Genomic DNA, 22,906 nt, shown 5'->3' with positions numbered 1-22,906 from the left:
GTGATTCCTTCTTTCTCTCTGGAACGTAGGGGGGGCAGGCCACCCTTCCATGCCCAGGGCAGGGGCCCTCAGCAGGACCAGAGATTAGCACCACGACCCTGGGACCAGAAGGACCAGGCTTATGAGACCCATGGCTGGCACCAGCCCTCCCCACGGTCATTTCACAATCATGGTCGCAACCAAGGGGGCAACCAAGCAGGACCTGAAGAACCCTTCACCAGCTGGGACTCCTACAAAAACCAGCCTACCAGGGTGAGATGGGAAGAGGGCAGCACTCTATAAATACTGTACTTAACTATTTTTATAAACTGGGCGATTCGAGCCCTGAATGCTGATTGGCTGACAGCCGTTGTATATATCAGACCATAAACCACCGGTATGACAAAACATTTATTTTTACTGCTCTAATTAGACTACCGTTCAAAAGTTTGGGGTCACTTCGAAATGTCCTTGTTTTCTATGAAAACATACATGAAATTAGTTGCAAAATGAATAGGAAATATAGTCAAGACGTTGACAAGGTTATAAATAATGATTTTTAATTTAAATAATAATAATAATTGTGTCCTTCAAACTTTGTTTTCGTCAAAGAATCCTTCATTTGCAGCAGTTACAGCCTTGCAGACCTTCGGCATTCTAGTTGTCAATTTGTTGAGGTAATCTGAAGAGATTTCACCCCAAGCATCCTGAAGCACTTCCCACAAATTGGATCGGCTTGATGGGCACTTCTTACTTACTGTCATGACGTTGGCCTGGGCGGTATGTTTATGACAGTCATAAATACCTCTTCCCCCCCTTTTTCCTCTCTCTACCCTACTGAGGTTACATTTGCAAACCCCTTGGTTAACATAGAGATTCTGGGAACATCAGAAGGTGGGGGGAAATTAACTATATTCTGGTAATCCGATCAATTGAACGTACGCGGTGGTACTTAATGAATATGATGTCAGTTCGGTTGTCATCTGAGACGTTCTCATCTATGATAAGATGACATAAACTCTACAGTGGAAAGTCTACACATCAGAGTTATCGGATTCACATGGAATTGTTGTTCAATTTAAATGTTTGAATATTAAATTATTCGTGATTAGATGAAATGTGATTTTAGCTTCTAAAATGTGAGATTTGGGTTTTCATAAGATAGGGCTGCTCAATCAGTGGCCCGCCCCTGTGAAGGGACATGGGCAATAAAACTTTTCAAACATGCCCTCTTCTCCCTTCCTATATAAGCCCTATATAAGCGGCACCTCCTAGCCGTTGAGTTAGCAACAGCAGATGCAACAAGGGTTAGGAAAGAACAGACAGAGTATCCCGTCTATCACCCAACCACGTTACTGTAACGTATCCAATTGACAACCAGAGACTCGGTCAAAGACTCGGTTTGGCAACACGGCCTTCCATCTACCACCAACCTACCGAAGCGCAGCTCAGAGTAAATATTTATTGCATTTTCCTTTTCCAAATGGGCGGTAATTTAGAATGCATAAGATACTGTATTTACGATAGCACAGCTTCTCCCTGTGTCCCTCAGTCTTCTCGCTCTTTCACTCAAACCCAGCCCTTTTCCTTTTTGTAACAAGCTGTTATATCTGTTCCGCCTGCTAGGGACGTTTTCCTTTATGACGTAATTTGTAATCAAGTTATGATTTAATTATGTGTATGTGTAATTCTGTGTGATTAGTTAGGTATTTAGTAAATAAATAATTTAACCCAATTTTTGTATTGCTGATTCAACTTGTTAGCCAGGGTTCGTGCAGATAACTAAGAATTTACAACTTTCAGATGAGACTGAATTAAGATGACGATTAATATTGACTGCTATTGATGTAAAATATTACTAGGTCTTTAAGAGTTTATTCGGAAGAGAACAGCTCTATAAATATTATTTTGTGGTGTCGACTCTCTAGTTAATTACATTTACAGGATTAGCTCAATCAGGTAATATAACAAAAATATATATATATATTTTATAGAATAGCATGTCATATCACTTAATCCGGCATAGCCAAAGACACGACATTACCATACGGTCAAGATGCTCCCACAACAGCTCAATAGGGTTGAGATCCAGTGACTGTGCTGGCCACTCCATTATAGACAGAATAGCAGCTGACTGCTTATTCCCTAAATAGTTATTGCATAGTTTGGCGCTGTGCTTTGGTCATTGTCCTGTTGTAGTAGGAAATTGGCTCCAAGTAAGCGCTGTCCACAGGGTATGGCAAGGTGTTGCAAAATGGAGTGATAGCCTTCTTTCTTCAAAATCCCTTTAACCCTGTACAAATCTCCCATGTTACCACCACCAAAGCACCCCCAGACCATCACATTGCCACCACCATACTTGACAGATGGTGTCTTTTCATTTTTTCTGCATCTCACGAATGTTCTTCTTTGTGATCTGAACACCTCAAACTTAGATTAGTCTGTCCATAACACTTTTTTCCAGTCTTCCTCTGTCCAGTGTCTGTGTTCTTTTGACCATCTTAATCTTTTATTTTTATTGGCCAATCTGAGATAGGGCTTTTTCTTTGCAACTCTGCCTAGAAGGCTAGCATCCCGGAGTCACCTCTTCACTGTTGATGTTGAGACTGGTGTTTTGCGGGTACTATTTAATGAAGCTGCCAGTTAAGGACTTGTGAGGCATCTGTTTCTCAAACTAGACACTCTAATGTACTTGTCCTCTTGCTCAGTTGTGCACCGGGGCCTCCCAGTCCTCTTTCTATTCTGGTTAGAGCCAGTTTGAGCTGTTCTGTGAAGGGAGTAGTACACATCGTTGTACGAGCTCTTCAGTTTCTTGGCAATTTCTCACATGGAGTAGCCTTCATTTCTCAGAACTTGAATAGACTGACGAGTTTCAGAAGAAAGTTCTTTGTTTCTGACCATTTTGAGCATGGAATCGAACCCACAAATTATAATGTTCCAGATACTTAACTAGTCTAAAGAAGGCTAGTTTTATTGCTTCTTTAATCAGAACACAATTTTCAGCTGTACATATTTGCAAAAGGGTTTTCTAATGATCAATTAGCCTTTTAAAATTATACGTTTGTATTAGCTAACACAACATGCCATTGGAACACAGGAGTGATGGTTGCTGATAATGGGCCTCTGGACGTCTATGTAGATATTCCATAAAAAAATCAGCCATTTCCAGCTACAATAGTAATTTACAACATTAACCATGTCTACACTGTATTTCTGATCATTTTGATTTTATTTTAAGTGACCCCAAACTTTTGAACGGTAGTGTACGTTGGTAACCAGTTTATAATAGCAATAAGGCACCTCAGGGGTTTGTGGTATATGGCCAATAAACCACGGCTAAGGGCTGTATCCAGGCACTCTTCGTTGCGTCATGCATAAGAACAGCCCATATCCATGGCACATTGGCCATATACCACACCCCCTCGTGCCTTATTGCATAAATATATTACATCCTTTTTATGATTGATAGCATTACTTTAATAATGATAATTGTCTCTCCCAGTATGGGGGTCCCCACCAGCACCATCTGCCCAGAGACCCCCCCAGAGACCTGGGCTCCTCAGCAGAGAGGTGGGCACCTTCAGATCGCTCCAGGGCCTTCCCGGGCAGGATGATGGACCAGGAACTAGGACCATGGAAGCGCCCGGCCTCCCACCATCACAACTACCACCGTGACCAACTTCCACACCGCTCCCCACCCTCACAGCATCCCCCCCCTCCCAGGGAAGACTGCCCTGCCAAAAGGAGCAGGAGCTCTTGTCCTGAGCAGGTTAGTCACCACCTATTCTCTGTTAACCCAGAAGTAAAATCTTCCATAATATGTTAATTTGGTCAGCTGTGTAATTAACGTCTTGGTCTATACGTATTAGAAATCAAGAGCTCTGGGCCTCCCGAGTAGCGCAGTGGTCTATGGCCGAACCCGGGCTGTATCACAACCGGCAGTGATCGGGAGTCCCATAGGGCGGCGCACAATTGGCCCAGAGTCATCCGGGTTAGGGAGGGTTTGTTAGGGGGGCTTTACTTGGCTCATCGGGCTCTAGCGACTCCTTGTGGCGGGCTGGGCACATGCAGGCTGAACTCGGTCGTCAGTTGAACGGTGTTTCCTCCGACACATTGGTGTGGCTGGCTTCTGGGTTAAGCTGGAGGGTGTTAAGAAGCGCGGTTTGGCGGGTCATGTTTCCAGGACGCATGACTCAACTTTCGCCTCCTGAGCCCGATGAGACAAGATCGACATTTGGGAAGAAAAGGGGGTAGAATACAAAAATAAACTAAATCGAAGTCTCCCCCCTCGCAAAAGGATCCATGTGGGTACTCGTGCAAAGCACTCGAAGTGCAGCAGTTTAATAAGCACAGCCTTGGCCCAACCTGATACGTCCATATAACCAGTAGTAAAAACCCAAAGACCGAAATGACTGCAGCTTGTTATCTCACGCATCCCATTGAGTCTCGGCAGATTCTTCAGTCTACACACAGAATCTGCCCAGGGGAGATTAGTCGCCACCTGAACTAGTGATCATGACATTACACCTCTTCCTTCCATCCCTGTGCCTGTGTTTTCCAGGAGTGGAAGGTCCCCCACCACAGCTAGTTCTGCTATTAGTGCTTGAGAAATATGTTTTCTCTAACCTGATCTAGGATCAGATGGCTCTACTGCTAACCTTAACCACTAGGGTAATATCTATCCAGTGGCAATTTTAGCATGTAAATCTTGGTGGGGCAACCCCCCCCCCCCAAAAAAAATGTATGTGTTGATGCATGCCATCAAAGCCACTACACATCACAATACTAAACAATACATTCATTGCACTACAACGGTGACAAGCGGTACCCACAAACTGTTAAGGCCTACATAAAGCTGTCCCAACAGCAGAGCTTTCTTTTCAGCCCCATGGAGTGAATCCTTAACGCCGCTACACCTGGCTATCAGCGGAGCCTTGTCTGGCAGCGTAACAGTTAATTCAGCCTTGTTTTACTGCCTTTTTTTAAAAACATAGCTGATATGGCTGACTATATCTCCATGGCATATTACATCATTTATGCAGCAGAATATAAGACATTTCTGGACTCACTTTGTTGTGCGTACTTCATTGGCACATTTTGTCATAAGAGAAAGATTTACAATTCCAAGTTGGATGACCGTTAAAAATGTATTTTTCCAGTCTGACTTCCCAGCTGCAATACTTGCGGTTAGCCACTGTCACCGATTCCTTCCAAACAACTCATTGTTGAATTTACGATTTCCAACTTGTTGTGTAATGTTTATGGCCGATGAGCACCGACACGTTTTATCTATAATTTATCTTCATTATTTCTCTTCACATGACAAGGATTAAAAAGGATTTAGTAGATTGTCTACTTGATTCATGATGATGACTGCTAGCTAAGATTTTGAAAGTAAGATGTTGACATGATCAGTCCAATCAAAGCTACTGTAGATATCATGTGATTTGACATCATTTTATCTGCCATCATTTTATCTTGCCAGCAGCATACCACCCTGCATACCACTGCTGGCTTGCTTCTGATGTTAAGCAGGGTTGGTCCTGGTCAGTCCCTTGATGGGAGACCAGATGCTGCTGGAAGTGGTGTTGGAGGGCCAGTAGGAGGCACTCTTTCCTCTGGTCTAAAAATATCCCAATGCCCCAGGGCAGTGATTGGGGACACTGCCCTGTGTAGGGTGCCGTCTTTCGGATGGGACGTTAAATGGATGTCCTGACTCTCTGAGGTCATTAAAGATCCCATGGCATTTATCGTAAGAGTAGGGGTGTTAACCCCGGTGTCCTGGCTAAATTCCCAATCTGGCCCTCAAATCATCATGGTCACCTAATAATCCCCAGTTTACAATTGGCTCATTCATCCCCCTCCTCTCCCATGTAACTATTCCCCAGGTTGTTGCTGCAAATGAGAACGTGTTCTCAGTCAACTTACCTGGTAAAATAACGGATAAATAAATAAATAAAATCTGTGGCCAATCCTTCTTGAAGGGGACTTCTAATCTAAGTCTATGCAGGACCCAAAGGGCTCACATTTTCGATGTCTACCCTTACTAAAGGCTGGTGACATAGTGTCTCCATGAGTGACAGAACACTGAGCCAATCACAGTGCAATACTCCTATTTTCTGCTGGCCTGCCCCACCACCACAAAAAGCACTGAGCTAGGCTGAAACACCTGCATTTTGGAGTAGAAATCTGCCCCACCTGCCCTGAATGATGTGTCGCCACTGTATCTATCTGATCCTGGAACAGTGGTTTGAAGCAACTCTGAGTGATATTTATGCAATAGCACCACCTTCTGGCAGGGATCAAATATACATCACCAGGATACCGACTGTTATTACTGTTCTCTCTCACCAGCCCTCTCACCGTGGATCAATGCATCTACCCGGCCCAGACCAGCACCAATCACCACCCCACTACCCCCCTTCCGAACAAGGCTTCTGGAAACAATCATATGACAGACCTTGTCCTCGCACCCATGCTGACAGGAGGAGCTTGTCTATAGAGTTACAAGTAAGTCAGTTAATAGCCAATGAACTTCAAGAAAGCCATGCTTTATTAAAGACTATGAACCATCCTCTCTCTCTCGTTATTTCAGGAATCCACCAAGTCAGGATTAGGGAGTCTCAAATACAGAACACATCATTCTACCCATTCTCCAGTTCCCCAGGACCTCTTCAATGGTCAAGAACCCCCTCCTTCCTCCTATGCCCACCACCCTCCTCCAGCCCAGCCCAGTGGTAACAGAAGACCCCCCCACCATGGATCCAGAGTGGAGGTGGATGGCCAGTCCCAGCACCCCTCCTCACCAGCAAACCGCACCGGCGTGCCTTACAGCCAGCACCAGCATCCCACATCACCCCCCTCAGTACCTCAGCACAGCCCCCCAGCTCCACGCTCCCACAGACAGCAAAGGGATCAGACCCCCTCCCAGCCCTCTGCTACAGAGCCTCCACACCGCAACAGCAACCACAGAGATGGATGCTGCACCACCCTGAGCTCCTCCAGCCCCTCTGGCCTCTCCAGCTCCACCACTCCTAGTAAAACTAGTGGGAAGAAAGATCCTCCTCCCAATCATAGGAGCCCTGACATTGGCACTGACACACCCCACAAACGGGGACCAAGGACACCCTCGCCCAGTCCCACACCTCCCCCTCTCTCTGCCTCCCCCACATGGCTAGGCTCAGGCGTTCAGAGGTTAGAGATGAAGCCTAGCAGGGCCTCAGAGCCTCAGACCCCACCCAGCTCTCCTACTGTCAACAACAACAGACCTCCTGGCAACAGGCCAGAGCTGCAGCCTCACAGACACAAACAGACAGAGAGGAAACGTAAGGAAAGGAGAGCAGAAAGAGGTGAGGAGGGAAAGAAGGAACAGAAGAGGAAGATGGAGAGGAAGATGGAGGAGAGGACAAGGAGAAAGGAAAAAGAAGAGAAAAGTGGGGATGGGGTGAAGAATAAAACCCATGAAGGTGAAGAAGGGAGGGACAAAGTGGAAAGGAAAAAGAAAGAGGAAGAGAGGAAGACAGAGAAAAGGGAGAAGAGCCTTAGGGATAAAAAGATGGAAAAAGCAGAGCGGGGATCCTCAAAGTCCCTATGTAAATCATCCCTCCCTCCGTCAATATGTCCTTCCTCCCCTAAGTCTGGATCTAAGGTTCCAGGGATGCCAGGTAAGCCAGGCCAACCCTCCCATACACCATCCACCCCTGGCAAACACATACACAGGGAGAAGGCCCAAGAAAGAGGTGGAAAGTCCCATGAGCACAGCTCTCCAAATAGCTCAGAGACAATCCCACTTGTTGGCCCGCCTGCAGCCCGTCCCAGTCAACCCACACCCTCCCCACATCCATCCAAACACAAAAAGTCAGAGAGGGGAGGGACTCTGAACAAGTCAAACCCAACTCAACCCAAATTCCCAGTCAAGGACTCACCACTACCAGCCTGTCCTCCACTCACTACCACTCACACTACCACCAACAACAACAACATCAGCACCAACACGACCAATAAGACCAGTAATACCAGTCCTCAGCCCACCAGCCCTTCAACATATTCTAAATGCAGCCCAGGGAGGAAGGCTGATTTGACACCCTCCACACTCTCATCCAAAATCCCAGCAGCTCCCCCTATGGCTGGGTCAGGGGGATCCATCCAGATCCAGACAGAGACATGGGGTGTTAGTCCAGAAGGCGGGGTCCTGCGGGCCCCAGATCTCCAACCTGCGGCGGGAGTGGGCAGTGTAGAGGAGATGGGAGACAACCCCCCTGCCAGCCCCCCTGTTCTCAGTTGGCAAGGCTCCCCAGCATCAGCCCTGAGTGAGGAAGAGGAAGAGGAGGGAGGAGTGATGAGGAGACCTGTCCTGCAGCCCAGCCCAACCCACGGCCCGCCCCTCTCACCCCCCCATGGGAACTCAGAGGGGCTCAATGAGAAGGCCGAGGGTGTCGGTGAGGGAAGGGGTGCTGATGACCTTCGCCATAGCGACCTGGCCAAGCTCTATGGCTTGCCTGATACTCCCAATGGAGTGGAGGAAGAGGAGGACGAGGACGAGGAGGACAGTGGTGGGGACACATCGCTCAGCTCTCTGCCTCCCCGTCGGCCACACCTTCACCAGACAGGAGTGGCTGATGTCTTCAAGTCTTTGGCCTCATTCCTGGGGGGCCAGAGGTACACATATCGCGGCGGTCCGTTTGGGCGTCCTCCTCCTAGCTCCATGGGAGGAGTGAAGTACTCTTCATCCCTCGCCATGGATCCCGAAACCAATTGTCAGGACCAGCAGAACCCCTCCCCCACATCCAACTCCACCACGCCCCCAAGACTCACTAGCGAATCATCCACTCACACTACCTCAGATCCGCTTTCCAAACCCCGGCCTCCTTTAAACCTCGACCAACCACAGCTCTCCGTGGGGGAGCGCACAAAACAGAAGCATGCGAGATTGGAGGAGATACTGAATGAGAGAAAGAAAGAGAAGACTAAGGGTGTAGACAGTGGGGAGACGGCCGGGTCTCTGAGCGCTGAGTTTAGACTGACCACCACACACCGGCTGCCTGCCACCACCAAGGAGGAGCGGGGACAGAGGGAGGCACGCAGGCAGACAGACAGAAAGAGGGAGCCAAGCGGTGCGGATGGAAACAGAGATGGGGAAGGGAAGAGGAAGAGAAGAAAACAAGATAACAGCGTCAGCAGTCATCAGAGGAGTGGAGGAAATGAAAAGAAGAACGTGGAAGAAAAGTGTGACAGAAAGTCAGCCTCTATAACGCTGTCCTCATCTACACCTCACCTCAGTCGCCTAGCCAAGCAGCACAAAGACACTAAGAAGAGCCGTCCCATTCAGGCAAACCTTGGCCTCCAGAGCAAAGACATCCAGGGACAGAAAGACAAGACGCACACAGGAAACACTGAGCAGGGGGCACAATCAACAGAGATGAAGAATGAGAGGCGCAGTGAGCCTCAAACCAAGACGTCCACACCAGGCAGCAACCCAGACATATTGGCAACAGCATCCACCACCAGCTTTATCAACACCTCCTCCCCTTCCCCCACCCCGGCTGCCTCTGCTGCCCCAGTGAGGAGGACCCCCTGTCCCCTGGCTGCTGCTGATTTCCTCAAGCTGAAGGCTCTGTCCATGGGCTCTCCCAAGGAGCTGAAGATCCGTCTGATCAAGGTGGAGAGTGGAAACCGAGAGACGTTCATCGCCTCCGAGGTCGAGGAGCGCAGGATCCCACTAAAAGAGGTCAGCATCAGACACACAGCCAGCGAGGTCGTCAGGTCCTGCAAGTGAGTACACGGTACATGTGATGTACCGTACCATGTCAAACGTTTGGACATACCTACTCATTCAAGGGTTTTTCTTAATTTGTACTATTTTCTACATTGTAGAATAATAGTGAAGACATCAAAACTATGAAATAACACATATGGAATCATGTAGTAACCAAAAAAGTGTTAAACAAATCAAAATAGGTTTTAGATTTTAGATTCTTCAAAGTAGCCACCCTTTGCCTTGATGACAGCTTTGCACACTCTTGGAACTCTTGAAGGAGTTCCCACAGATTCTGAGCACTTGTTGGCTGCTTTTCCTTCACTCTTCGGTCCAACTCATCACAAACCATCTCAATAGGGTTGAGGCCGGGTGATTGTGGAGGCCAGGTCATCTGATGCAGCACCATCACTCTCCTTCTTGGTCAAATAGCCCTTACACAGCCTGGAAGTGTGTTTTGGGTCATTGTCCTGCTGAAAAACAAATGATAGTCCCACTAACTGCAAACCAGATGGGATGGCGTATCGCTGCAGAATGCTGTGGTAGCCATGCTGGTTAAGTACGCCTTGAATTCTAAATAAATCACTGAGAGTGTCTCCAGCAAAGCACCATCACACCACCACCTCCATGCTTCACGGTGGGAACCACACATGCGGAGATCATCCATTCCCCTACTCTGTGTCTCACAAAACCCGGAGGTTGGAACCAAAAATCTCTCTAATATGACTCATCAGACCAAAGGACAGATTTCCACCAGTCTAATGTCCATTGCTAGTGTTTCTTGGCCCAAGCAAGTCTCTTCTTATTATTGGTTTCCTTTAGTAGTGGTTTCTTTGCAGCAATTTGACAATGAAGGCCTGATTCACACAGTCTCCTCTGAATAGTTGATGTTGAGATGTGTCTGTTACTTAAACTCTGTGAAGCATTTATTTGGGCTGCAATCTGAGGTGCAGTTACGTACTGTAATGAACTTATCCTCTATAGCAGAGGTAACTCCGGGTCTTCCTTTCCTGTGGCGGTCCTCGTTGAGAGCCAGTTTCATCATAGCGCTTGATGGTTTTTGCGACTGCACTTGAAGTAACTTCCAAAGCTCTTGACATTTTCCGTATGAACTGACCTTCATGTCTTAAAGTAATGATGGACTGTCATTTCTCTTTGCTTATTTGAGCTGTCCTTGTCATAATAGAACTTTGTCTTTTACCAAGTAGGGCTGTCTTCTGAATACTACCCCTACCTTGTCACAACGCAACAGATTGGCTTAAACGCATTAAGAAGGAAAGAAATGACGCAAATGAACTTTTAACAAGGCACGCCTGTTAATTGACATGCATTCCAGGTGACTACCTCATGAAGCTGGTTGTGAGACTGCCAAGTGTGCAAAGCTGTCATCAAGGCAAAGGGTGGCTACTTTGAAGTATCTAAAATCTAAAATATATTTTGACACATATTTGTTTAACACTTTTTTGGTTACTACATGATTCCATATTTGTTATTTCATAGTTTTGATGTCTTCAGTGTTATTCTAAAATGTAGAAAATAGTTAAATAATAATAAAAAATAAAGAAAAACCATTGAATGATTAGGTGTGTCCAAACTTTTGACTGGTACTGTATATTTACTACCAAGACATTTCATTGGAGGAAGAGAGGTGGTGGCACAAAACAATGAAAAGTGTATTTAATTCAATCTTATTGAATTCTCCCACTTCATCTGTCTCTTTCTCTGTCTGTTTAGGGGGGCGAAGGTGAACGGGAAGTTTCGGGAGTCCTATCTGCTCCCTGCTTTCTCTGTCAAGCCTGTCCTTAGCACCAACACACCCATCCCACGAGAGAAGCTCAACCCCCCCACACCAAGCATCTATGTGAGTCCACACTCTGGGGGCGCTGCACTGCGGCTGACCCTATGCACCAACCTGCCTTTGTGGGTGTCTTGGGGGGGTGTTAAAGCAACAACAAAAAGACATGCAGCTCTATGTCTTATGACCATAAAGTAATCTTCTTCTTCTTTTTCCCCCCTCTTTTCTTCTTCATTCTCATATCCATTACTCATGTATCAGTTCTGTATTTGTGCAATGCCCAGTTGATGTATTCCTGTGTTGTCCTGTGTGTCTGTGTCCAGTTGGAGAGTAAGAGAGATGCCTTCTCCCCAGTCCTCCTCCAATTCTGTACCGACCCCAAGAACCCTGTCACTGTCATCAGAGGCCTGGCTGGATCACTACGACTCAGTGAGTTTGCACATTTCAATTTTTCTCAGGGCTAAACGTAAAAACATCAACATAATTTATCATCTACTCACTATACTTTTGTATCTCTTTCCTCTCCCTCCCTCTCTGTCAGACCTGGGTCTGTTCTCCACTAAGTCTCTGGTGGAGGCCAATGCAGAGCATGCTGTGGAGGTGAGGACCCAGGTACAGCAGCCTGCTGATGAGAACTGGGACGCTACTGGTTCAGCTCAGACCTGGCCCTGCGAGAGCAGCCGCTCACACACCACCATCGCCAAGTACGCTGCGTACCAGGCCTCCAGCTTCCAGGAAAGCCTCCAGGTTGTGGATGAACACACACACACAAGTATCACACACAGAAACACATAATGCTTACATATACCCCCCTCCCTACTTCCTCTCTTTGCCCAGCTAAGTTCATGTGCCTAAATGTGTCTACAGGAGGAGAAGGACAGTGAGGATGAGGATGAAGAGAAGAAGACTCTGTCTTCTGACCCATCAACCAACACTGCATCTGGCACCAGCAAAACCAGCCCTACTGTGGTTACTAGCAAAGCAACTCCTAGCAAAGTTGGCCCTACCCCTATTGCTAACACACTCAGGTCACCTCATAGTATCCACAGCATACTGTGCAGTCAACTCCTTATGAAATCAAACACAATACTTTTAATCAAAACAATGTTCTGCCGTTATTAAAGACACTTCCTCTTTCCTATAGGCCGGAGGCGAAATCAACTGGGAAAATTATCAAATTCGGAACCAATATCGACATCTCTGATCCTAAGAGGTGAGATTAGCTTTACAATGTGGTTGATTGTTTTAGACAGGGCTAAGGACACCATTAGAGAGGAAGTGTTAAGTGTTTGGCATGTGTTACCAGGTGGAAGCCCCAGCTGCAGGAGCTGCTGAAGCTACCAGCCTTCATGCGTGTGGAGTACAATGGAAACATGCTGAGCCACGTGGGACACACCATCCTGGGCATGAACACCGTCCAGCTCTACATGAAGGTCCCCGGCAGCCGTACACCTGGTCAGTGTCTGAGTTATATTGGTGTGTGTTTATATGCATATTACATGGCTCTGTCCATTGGCTTAAATATGTCTGTCTGTATGTCTGTTTTCAGGCCACCAGGAGAATAATAACTTCTGCTCTGTGAACATTAACATTGGGCCGGGAGATTGTGAGTGGTTTGCAGTCCATGAACACTACTGGGAGCACATCAACAATTTCTGTGAGAAGTGAGTCATGGTTCTGTTTTCGTGTGAGGGTCTGTTTTCAAATTAGTTAAGCATTTTGAGCTGTTCTGCTCATTGAAAGGCATAACAACAGTGACTCAAAGGGGATTTGAACCAGCAACCACCACTTTGTTACCATCTCTACTCCCTCCTTCAGGTATGGAGTAGATTACCTGACTGGGTCCTGGTGGCCTGTTCTGGAGGACCTGTACTGCTCCAACATCCCAGTGTACCGCTTCATCCAGAGACCAGGGGACCTGGTGTGGATCAACGCAGGGTCCGTCCACTGGGTGCAGGCTGTGGGCTGGTGCAACAACATCGCCTGGAACGTGGGACCTCTCAACTGTGAGTCACTAGCAGTGTCCAGCAGGACATAGATAGGAAATGGGAGCTGGGTCATACACAGTGCAGCTACTGTATCTACACTATCCTTTACCTCAGTCAAATTCATATCAAAATCCTTTTGTGTGCTTTTCTACTGTAAAGTATGTGTGTGTCGTCTTTGCCCTTGCAGCATACCAGTATCAACTGGCTCTGGAGCGTTTTGAGTGGAATGAGGTCAAGAAGGTCAAGTCCATCGTTCCGATGATCCATGTCACCTGGAATGTAGCCCGCACTATCAAGATCACCGACCAAGAAACCTACAAGATGGTCAAGTGTGTGTGTGTGTGTGTGTGTGTGTGTGTGTGTGTGTGTGTGTGTGTGTGTGTGTGTGTGTGTGTGTGTGTGTGTGTGTGTGTGTGTGTGTGTGTGTGTGTGTGTGTGTGTGTGTGTGTGTGTGTGTGTGTGTGTGTGTGTGTGTGTGTGTGTGTGTAAATGTCCCTCGTCATCTATCTAGTATGAATGTCTGTTTCTTGCTACACCTTACCTCTCTCTCTCTCTCTCTCTCTCTATCTCTCTCAGACATTGTCTCCTACAGTCCATTAAGCACATTCAGATTCTGAGAGACCAGCTGGTTGCTGCAGGGAAGAAGATCTCTTATCAGAGCCGTGTGAAGGACGAACCAGCCTACTACTGCAACGAGTGTGACGTAAGTCCCTCTCAACAGCCTCTGGATGTATGCTTGTATCAGACCTGCTATGAACTACCATGACCCGAGCATCTTACCAACAGCCCCTGGATGTATGCTTGTATCAGACCTGCTATGAACTACCATGACCCGAGCATCTTACCAACAGCCTGTGGATGTATGCTTGTATCAGACCTGCTATGAACTACCATGACCCGAGCATCTTACCAACAGCCTGTGGATGTATGCTTGTATCAGACCTGCTATGAACTACCATGACCCGAGCATCTTACCAACAGCCTGTGGATGTATGCCTGTATCAGACCTGCTATGAACTACCATGACCCGAGCATCTTACCAACAGCCTGTGGATGTATGCTTGTATCAGACCTGCTATGTACTACCATGACCCGAGCATCTTACCAACAGCCTGTGGATGTATGCTTGTATCAGACCTGCTATGAACTACCATGACTCGAGCATCTTACCAACAGCCTGTGGATGTATGCTTGTATGAACTACCATGACCTGAGCATCTTACCAACAGAGTGTTGGTGTATGCCTGTATCAGACCTGCTATGAACTGCCATGACCCGAGCATCTTACCAACAGCCTGTGGATGTATGCTTGTATGAACTACCATGACCTGAGCATCTTACCAACAGAGTGTTGGTGTATGCCTGTATCAGACCTGCTATGAACTACCATGACCCGAGCATCTTACCAACAGCCTGTGGATGTATGCTTGTATCAGACCTGCTATGAACTACCATGACCCGAGCATCTTACCAACAGCCTGTGGATGTATGCTTGTATCAGACCTGCTATGAACTACCATGACCCGAGCATCTTACCAACAGCCTGTGGATGTATGCTTGTATCAGACCTGCTATGAACTACCATGACCCGAGCATCTTACCAACAGCCTGTGGATGTATGCTTGTATCAGACCTGCTATGAACTACCATGACCCGAGCATCTTACCAACAGCCTGTGGATGTATGCTTGTATCCGCCCACCTGCTATGAACTACCATGACCCGAGCATCTTACCAACAGCCTGTGGATGTATGCTTGTATCCGCCCACCTGCTATGAACTACCATGACCCGAGCATCTTACCAACAGCCTGTGGATGTATGCTTGTATCCGCCCACCTGCTATGAACTACCATGACCCGAGCATCTTACCAACAGCCTGTGGATGTATGCTTGTATCCGCCCACCTGCTATGAACTACCATGACCCGAGCATCTTACCAACAGCCTGTGGATGTATGCTTGTATCAGACCTGCTATGAACTACCATGACCCGAGCATCTTACCAACAGCCTGTGGATGTATGCTTGTATCAGACCTGCTATGAACTACCATGACCCGAGCATCTTACCAACAGCCTGTGGATGTATGCTTGTATCAGACCTGCTATGAACTACCATGACCCGAGCATCTTACCAACAGCCTGTGGATGTATGCTTGTATGAACTACCATGACCTGAGCATCTTACCAACAGAGTGTTGGTGTATGCCTGTATCAGACCTGCTATGAACTGCCATGACCCGAGCATCTTACCAACAGCCTGTGGATGTATGCTTGTATGAACTACCATGACCTGAGCATCTTACCAACAGAGTGTTGGTGTATGCCTGTATCAGACCTGCTATGAACTACCATGACCCGAGCATCTTACCAACAGCCTGTGGATGTATGCTTGTATCAGACCTGCTATGAACTACCATGACCCGAGCATCTTACCAACAGCCTGTGGATGTATGCTTGTATCAGACCTGCTATGAACTACCATGTCCCGAGCATCTTACCAACAGCCTGTGGATGTATGCTTGTATCAGACCTGCTATGAACTACCATGACCCGAGCATCTTACCAACAGCCTGTGGATGTATGCTTGTATCAGACCTGCTATGAACTACCATGACCCGAGCATCTTACCAACAGCCTGTGGATGTATGCTTGTATCCACCCACCTGCTATGAACTACCATGACCCGAGCATCTTACCAACAGCCTGTGGATGTATGCTTGTATCCGCCCACCTGCTATGAACTACCAACATAACCCGAGCATCTTACCAACAGCCTGTGGATGTATGCTTGTATCCGCCCACCTGCTATGAACTACCATGACCCGAGCATCTTACCAACAGCCTGTGGATGTATGCTTGTATCCGCCCACCTGCTATGAACTACCATGACCCGAGCATCTTACCAACAGCCTGTGGATGTATGCTTGTATCAGACCTGCTATGAACTACCATGACCCGAGCATCTTACCAACAGCCTGTGGATGTATGCTTGTATCAGACCTGCTATGAACTACCATGACCCGAGCATCTTACCAACAGCCTGTGGATGTATGCCTGTATCAGACCTGCTATGAACTACCATGACCCGAGCATCTTACCAACAGCCTGTGGATGTATGCTTGTATCCGCCCACCTGCTATGAACTACCATGACCCGAGCATCTTACCAACAGCCTGTGGATGTATGCTTGTATCCGCCCACCTGCTATGAACTACCATGACCCGAGCATCTTACCAACAGCCTGTGGATGTATGCTTGTATCCGCCCACCTGCTATGAACTACCATGACCCGAGCATCTTACCAACAGCCTGTGGATGTATGCTTGTATCCGCCCACCTGCTATGAACTACCATGACCCGAGCATCTTACCAACAGCCTGTGGATGTATGCTTGTATCAGACCTGCTATGAACTACCATGACCCGAGCATCTTACCAACAGCCTGTGGATGTATGCTTGTATCAGACCTGCTATGAACTACCATGACTCGAGCATCTTACCAACAGCCTGTGGATGTATGCTTGTATCAGACCTGCTATGAACTACCATGACCCGAGCATCTTACCAACAGCCTGTGGATGTATGCCTGTATCAGACCTGCTATGAACTACCATGTCCCGAGCATCTTACCAACAGCCTGTGGATGTATGCCTGTATCAGACCTGCTATGAACTACCATGACCCGAGCATCTTACCAACAGCCTGTGGATGTATGCTTGTATGAACTACCATGACCTGAGCATCTTACCAACAGAGTGTTGGTGTATGCCTGTATCAGACCTGCTATGAACTACCATGACCCGAGCATCTTACCAACAGCCTGTGGATGTATGCTTGTATGAACTACCATGACCTGAGCATCTTACCAACAGAGTGTTGGTGTATGCCTGTATCAGACCTGCTATGAACTACCATGACCCGAGCATCTTACCAACAGCCTGTGGATGTATGCTTGTATCAGACCTGCTATGAACTACCATGACCCGAGCATCTTACCAACAGCCTGTGGATGTATGCTTGTACCAACAGTCAGACCTGCTATGAACTACCATGACCCGAGCATCTTACCAACAGCCTGTGGATGTATGCTTGTATCAGACCTGCTATGAACTACCATGACTCGAGCATCTTACCAACAGCCTGTGGATGTATGCTTGTATCAGACCTGCTATGAACTACCATGTCCCGAGCATCTTACCAACAGCCTGTGGATGTATGCCTGTATCAGACCTGCTATGAACTACCATGACCCGAGCATCTTACCAACAGCCTGTGGATGTATGCCTGTATCAGACCTGCTATGAACTACCATGACCCGAGCATCTTACCAACAGCCTGTGGATGTATGCCTGTATCAGACCTGCTATGAACTACCATGACTCGAGCATCTTACCAACAGCCTGTGGATGTATGCCTGTATCAGACCTGCTATGAACTACCATGACCCGAGCATCTTACCAACAGAGTGTTGGTGTATGCCTGTATCAGACCTGCTATGAACTACCATGACTCGAGCATCTTACCAACAGCCTGTGGATGTATGCTTGTATCAGACCTGCTATGAACTACCATGACCCGAGCATCTTACCAACAGCCTGTGGATGTATGCTTGTATCAGACCTGCTATGAACTACCATGACCCGAGCATCTTACCAACAGCCTGTGGATGTATGCCTGTATCAGACCTGCTATGAACTACCATGACCCGAGCATCTTACCAACAGCCTGTGGATGTATGCTTGTATCAGACCTGCTATGAACTACCATGACTCGAGCATCTTACCAACAGCCTGTGGATGTATGCCTGTATCAGACCTGCTATGAACTACCATGACTCGAGCATCTTACCAACAGCCTGTGGATGTATGCCTGTATCAGACCTGCTATGAACTACCATGACTTGAGCATCTTACCAACAGCCTGTGGATGTATGCCTGTATCAGACCTGCTATGAACTACCATGACCCGAGCATCTTACCAACAGCCTGTGGATGTATGCTTGCATCCGCCCACCTGCTATGAACTACCATGACTCGAGCATCTTACCAACAGCCTGTGGATGTATGCCTGTATCAGACCTGCTATGAACTACCATGACCCGAGCATCTTACCAACAGCCTGTGGATGTATGCCTGTATCAGACCTGCTATGAACTACCATGACTCGAGCATCTTACCAACAGAGTGTTGGTGTATGCCTGTATCAGACCTGCTATGAACTACCATGACTCGAGCATCTTACCAACAGCCTGTGGATGTATGCCTGTATCAGACCTGCTATGAACTACCATGACTCGAGCATCTTACCAACAGAGTGTTGGTGTATGCCTGTATCAGACCTGCTATGAACTACCATGACTCGAGCATCTTACCAACAGCCTGTGGATGTATGCTTGTATCAGACCTGCTATGAACTACCATGACTCGAGCATCTTACCAACAGAGTGTTGGTGTATGCCTTTGGTTACTTCTGCAGTGAGTGATTGTGTTGTGTCTGTGTGCAGGTGGAGGTGTTTGACCTGCTGTTTGTAACTAGTGAGTCTGGCAGCAGGAAGACCTACATGGTGCACTGTGAGGACTGTGCCCGGACCGTGTCCAAGAGCCCCTCGCTGGCAGGAGTAGTGGTGCTGGAGCAGTACTGCATGGAGGAGCTGATGAGAACCTATGACAGCATCTGTGTGGTGAGACACACACACACACACACACACACACACACACACACACACACATACAAGTTTTCTATGTGCTATGAAGTTATGTCCATCATATTTACCCCCCTTTCTGTCTTTTTCTTCCTCTTTCTCTCTCCAGACTCCATCACCCTGCTCCAAGTGAAGCATCCTCCCTGTTGTCTGGCAGCCATAACCAAAGCTCCTACTTAGTGGCAGAACAGACGTTGTCTTCAAGGAATACTACTACTGCTAACACTTGGTGAACAGCCAACCATGTTTACTCAGTATTGTTTACATCACAATAAGATATCGGCCATCAGCCATCAGCCAATTGAATTCCAGCTCACTGTTGTCTTCCCCTCCTACCAGCTGCTGATTGGACTTGAGTCTTGAGATAGAATGACTAGACTGGTACTACTATTTGTTAATTAAACATGTCGGACAACTACAGAAAATGTGAACATTGTTAGCACTGGAAATCAGGTCTTAATTAAAACGGACACTGCTGTGATTCAAAAGCGTCAAGTAGCCGGTATATGGTGCATTAATTCAGGTACTTTTATGCAAATCCAATGGAACTTTTTTACACCAATCTAGTTATTCTATGTCCATGAATTTACCGTATTGCTATGGTAACAGCAGGGGAATTGCTTCACAAGCAAAGTAGCTGATAGTCTCATTGAAATCCCATTGTTTTGGTTTGGTTTTCTATTCAGGTGAACTCTGACATTTGTCATTCCTGTCTGTATACTCCTTGGGGTGCTATTTCCATTGTATTTATTCTGACCTAGATATTTCAAAAGTTTTACCAGCCTAAAGGTACACCACATTGGCCTTGTGAACTGTATTTAGATGAAAGGAAATTAGAAAATCAAACATGCAGGCACAACTTTCTAAAGCATTAGGAATATTAATTTAAGAAATTGTCAAAATTTCTCTGAAATACGGGTTAACTAGAACTAGAGGACGAATCTGGTTTCACTCTTGGTTGGAAATCTGGTGTGTTTTAATGTGATTTTAGTTTTTTGCATAATAATCCTAAATAATGTTTGGTAGAGAGAGATGTGATTGCTACAATTCGCCCTACAGAAGATCCCTTTTATCTTTTTCTTTTTCTAATGGGATCATTCTCCCAGTTTTTTTACCTCTTTTTTTGGTTGCTATCTCCTTTTCTGGGTTACAGAGAAAATGAAGAATTGTAAATTGTGACTTTATTTATACTTGTATATGTTTGTTTTCTTAAATGTATTTATTGCATATTGATGGTGCTTCTCTGGGGACACCAGATATTTTTAAGGTTTCCTATTGTGGGTGGACGGGGAAGAGCAAACAGGGGGAGGTTGGATTTTCATGGTGCTCAACCCCCTCTTGCCTCGTCACCTCCTCATTAACTGTGTATAAATGATCTATGAATAGAAGTCAATGAATATAACTTCAACCGACAGGATGGTGCTTAGAACCGCGTCATTACAAAATTACCGGAAAACTAATAGAATGATGTCTTTGTACTGTATCTAACTGATAAACACAATACCTTTTTCAACTTTTTTGCATTGTACGAAATTCATAAAATTGTGAAGCATTTGTGATTGGCAGTAGTTGTAGTTTTAGCCACATTTAAATGAGACTGATGTGTAGTGAGGTTTGGGTTCCTTCAGTGTTCTGTCCTCATGAGTATAATTTCAAGGTTGTCGTCTTGCTCCTCATCCACTGACTGTTTTTATTTGAAGCTGTGCTGTTTTAAAACATAATACAAAAATATCTTACATAGACCAGACCTTTCTTAAACACTCTGTGATTTTTCTGTGACATTATTGTGAGTATTATTGATACAATAAAAATGTTTTGAGAAATGTTTATTGTCATCGAATTTGTGTAGCTGCCTTGACGAGAGGCCTGGATAGGAATTGAATATTGTGTCTGAGCTGGTAACTTATCTTAGAGAAACATTTCAATGGAGGGAGATTTATTTCATCCCTAGAATCTACCCCACTCTTCATTCCCTGCTGATGTTAATGCCAAGCCACCCATCATTTCTTCTGTCATATCATTCTTCTCTTCCTGCGCTTTGCCTGTTTTATTACAGTACATCAACCATAATGTCCTCCATTACACACAGAATGTTATTGTTTGGATTACTGGTGAATTTAGAGCAACTTGAAAGGGTTTATTTATTCCCAGTTACTAAGGAAGAGAATGTTACTAACATGCTGGTAAAGATGTATCTCTCCCCCACTAATCCTGCTGTGTTTTGCCAATGTCCATTTTTTTCTTTGTTACGGGCATGGGAATAAAACAGCTCTAGTTTAAAGAGGATGCAGGGACACCTCATCCTAGAGAAACGGATAGAGCAGTGGATATCCTGGTTCCAAGGACAGGAAGACTGGCCTTCGTCCTCTAACAACCCTCTAAACCGCAGGTGTCAAACTCATTCCACGGAGGGCCGGGTGTCAGCAGGTTCTCATTCCTCAGTTGCACTTGACGGATGAATTAAGGTCACAACTCCCCACACCTGGTCGTCTTAATTGAAAGGAAAAGCCAAAAACCTGCAGACACTAGGCCCATCGTGGAATGAGTTTGACACCCCTGCTCTAGTTCTTCATCATACACATACAGTAGGGTCCAAAATGATTAACTCCCTTGATGAAGATGAGCAAAAATGACAGTATAAAATAAATAACATAAATACTAAGCTATATTGTATGCTCACACATTTGGAAATGTGATTATCTTATACTCAGAGAAAGAGATTTTGTTTAACATGTGATCTAATTTTTTCGAAATAATATAAGGGTAAAAATGATTGACACCCCTGCTTTCAATACCTTTCAATACCTCACCTTCCGAGGATAACAGTACTGAGCCTTTTGGAGAACACATTGGGATGGATCTTAGACTATTCCTCCATACAGAATCTTTCCAGGTCCTTGATATCCTTTGTCTGTACTTATGGACCATCCTCTTAAAATCAAACCACGTGTTTTTAATGGGTTTCAAGTCCAGAGACTCAGATTCCCATTGTAACATTTAGATTTTGTGACCATTGAAACATTTCTTTGTGGATTTTGATGTGTGCATTGTGGTTATTGTCTTGCTGGAAGATCCACTTGAGGCCAAATTTCAGCCTCCTGTGAGAAGCGTGGTGGAGTTCATGATGCTGTTTACTGTAGTATCTGGGATCTACATCTGCTTATATTAGTTACTGTGCTGTTACTAAGCAGTAATGCATTACGGCAGTGTTACGTTACTACACCTAATAGGAAATGCACATGCGCACTGGGGTGCCGGGAACTGTAAAGCACGAGGGGTAAACGAAAACTAACTGTACTCCCGTCTCCTGCCTGGTCATTTCTCCACAACACAAATATTACATTTACCTTAGCAAGGACCAGTGGAACCAAAATCGCCCCATAACATTAAACATCCACCACTATTTACAGTAGGTATATTGGGTTCATTCTCATTTCAATGCCAAACCCACCACTGGTGTGTGTCGCAGAAGAGCTGTATTTTCACGTCATCTGACCAACAAAACGTTTCCAATCTGTGCCAATGCATTTTAGCGAAGTCCAGGCATTTAGATTTGTTGGATGACATGATTATTATGCTCTTTGGCCATGAAATCAGAATACAGGAGCAGACAATAACCACAGACCTACTGTAAAATATGGTGGTGGATCTTTGATGTTATGGGGCTATTTTGCTTTCACTGGTCCTG

The 22,906-nt window shown here is 46.1% G+C and overlaps 1 protein-coding gene and 1 long non-coding RNA gene across 9 annotated transcripts in view; one reads left to right on the top strand and one right to left on the bottom strand.

Annotated features, from left to right (window-relative positions):
* LOC118385164 (lysine-specific demethylase 6B-like) overlaps positions 1 to 21,045 on the top strand; it is a 44,303-nt gene extending 23,258 nt beyond the window's left edge. For 4 of the 5 annotated variants that reach the window (XM_052521059.1, XM_052521060.1, XM_052521061.1 and 1 more), the window contains 16 exons: positions 30 to 252; positions 3,482 to 3,748; positions 6,334 to 6,489; positions 6,575 to 9,750; positions 11,468 to 11,594; positions 11,852 to 11,957; positions 12,070 to 12,275; positions 12,396 to 12,556; positions 12,673 to 12,741; positions 12,835 to 12,983; positions 13,078 to 13,192; positions 13,347 to 13,534; positions 13,704 to 13,845; positions 14,093 to 14,219; positions 19,021 to 19,197; positions 19,328 to 21,045. In XM_052521059.1, coding sequence (XP_052377019.1) covers positions 30 to 252; positions 3,482 to 3,748; positions 6,334 to 6,489; positions 6,575 to 9,750; positions 11,468 to 11,594; positions 11,852 to 11,957; positions 12,070 to 12,275; positions 12,396 to 12,556; positions 12,673 to 12,741; positions 12,835 to 12,983; positions 13,078 to 13,192; positions 13,347 to 13,534; positions 13,704 to 13,845; positions 14,093 to 14,219; positions 19,021 to 19,197; positions 19,328 to 19,351 — 5,413 coding nt within the window. In that variant the 3' untranslated portion in view covers positions 19,352 to 21,045. Of the gene's footprint in view, positions 1 to 29; positions 253 to 3,481; positions 3,749 to 6,333; positions 6,490 to 6,574; positions 9,751 to 11,467; positions 11,595 to 11,851; positions 11,958 to 12,069; positions 12,276 to 12,395; positions 12,557 to 12,672; positions 12,742 to 12,834; positions 12,984 to 13,077; positions 13,193 to 13,346; positions 13,535 to 13,703; positions 13,848 to 14,092; positions 14,220 to 19,020; positions 19,198 to 19,327 lie in introns of those variants that run through there. The other variant, XR_008139215.1, reaches the window with a different exon arrangement.
* Positions 15,159 to 19,014, bottom strand: LOC127930746 (uncharacterized). 4 transcript variants are annotated; one of them, XR_008139216.1, is made up of 5 exons: positions 18,661 to 19,014; positions 17,943 to 18,462; positions 17,553 to 17,747; positions 16,583 to 17,049; positions 15,743 to 16,387 (listed from the first exon to the last, which is right to left on the bottom strand). It is a non-coding gene; the product is annotated as an uncharacterized LOC127930746 (long non-coding RNA). The 4 variants fall into 4 exon arrangements; XR_008139218.1 differs by lacking the exons at positions 15,743 to 16,387; positions 16,583 to 17,049; positions 17,553 to 17,747 and adding exons at positions 15,159 to 15,616; positions 17,115 to 17,179; XR_008139219.1 differs by lacking the exons at positions 16,583 to 17,049; positions 17,553 to 17,747 and adding an exon at positions 17,115 to 17,179 and having other exon boundaries at positions 15,743 to 16,517.
* Positions 21,046 to 22,906: the final 1,861 nt, after the last annotated feature.

The sequence above is a fragment of the Oncorhynchus keta genome, chromosome 6 (assembly GCF_023373465.1).
Source record: "Oncorhynchus keta strain PuntledgeMale-10-30-2019 chromosome 6, Oket_V2, whole genome shotgun sequence".
Classification (NCBI taxonomy): domain Eukaryota; kingdom Metazoa; phylum Chordata; class Actinopteri; order Salmoniformes; family Salmonidae; genus Oncorhynchus; species Oncorhynchus keta.
The sequence above is the reverse complement of the archived record's forward strand: the minus strand, read 5'-3'. Positions and strand labels throughout refer to the sequence as shown.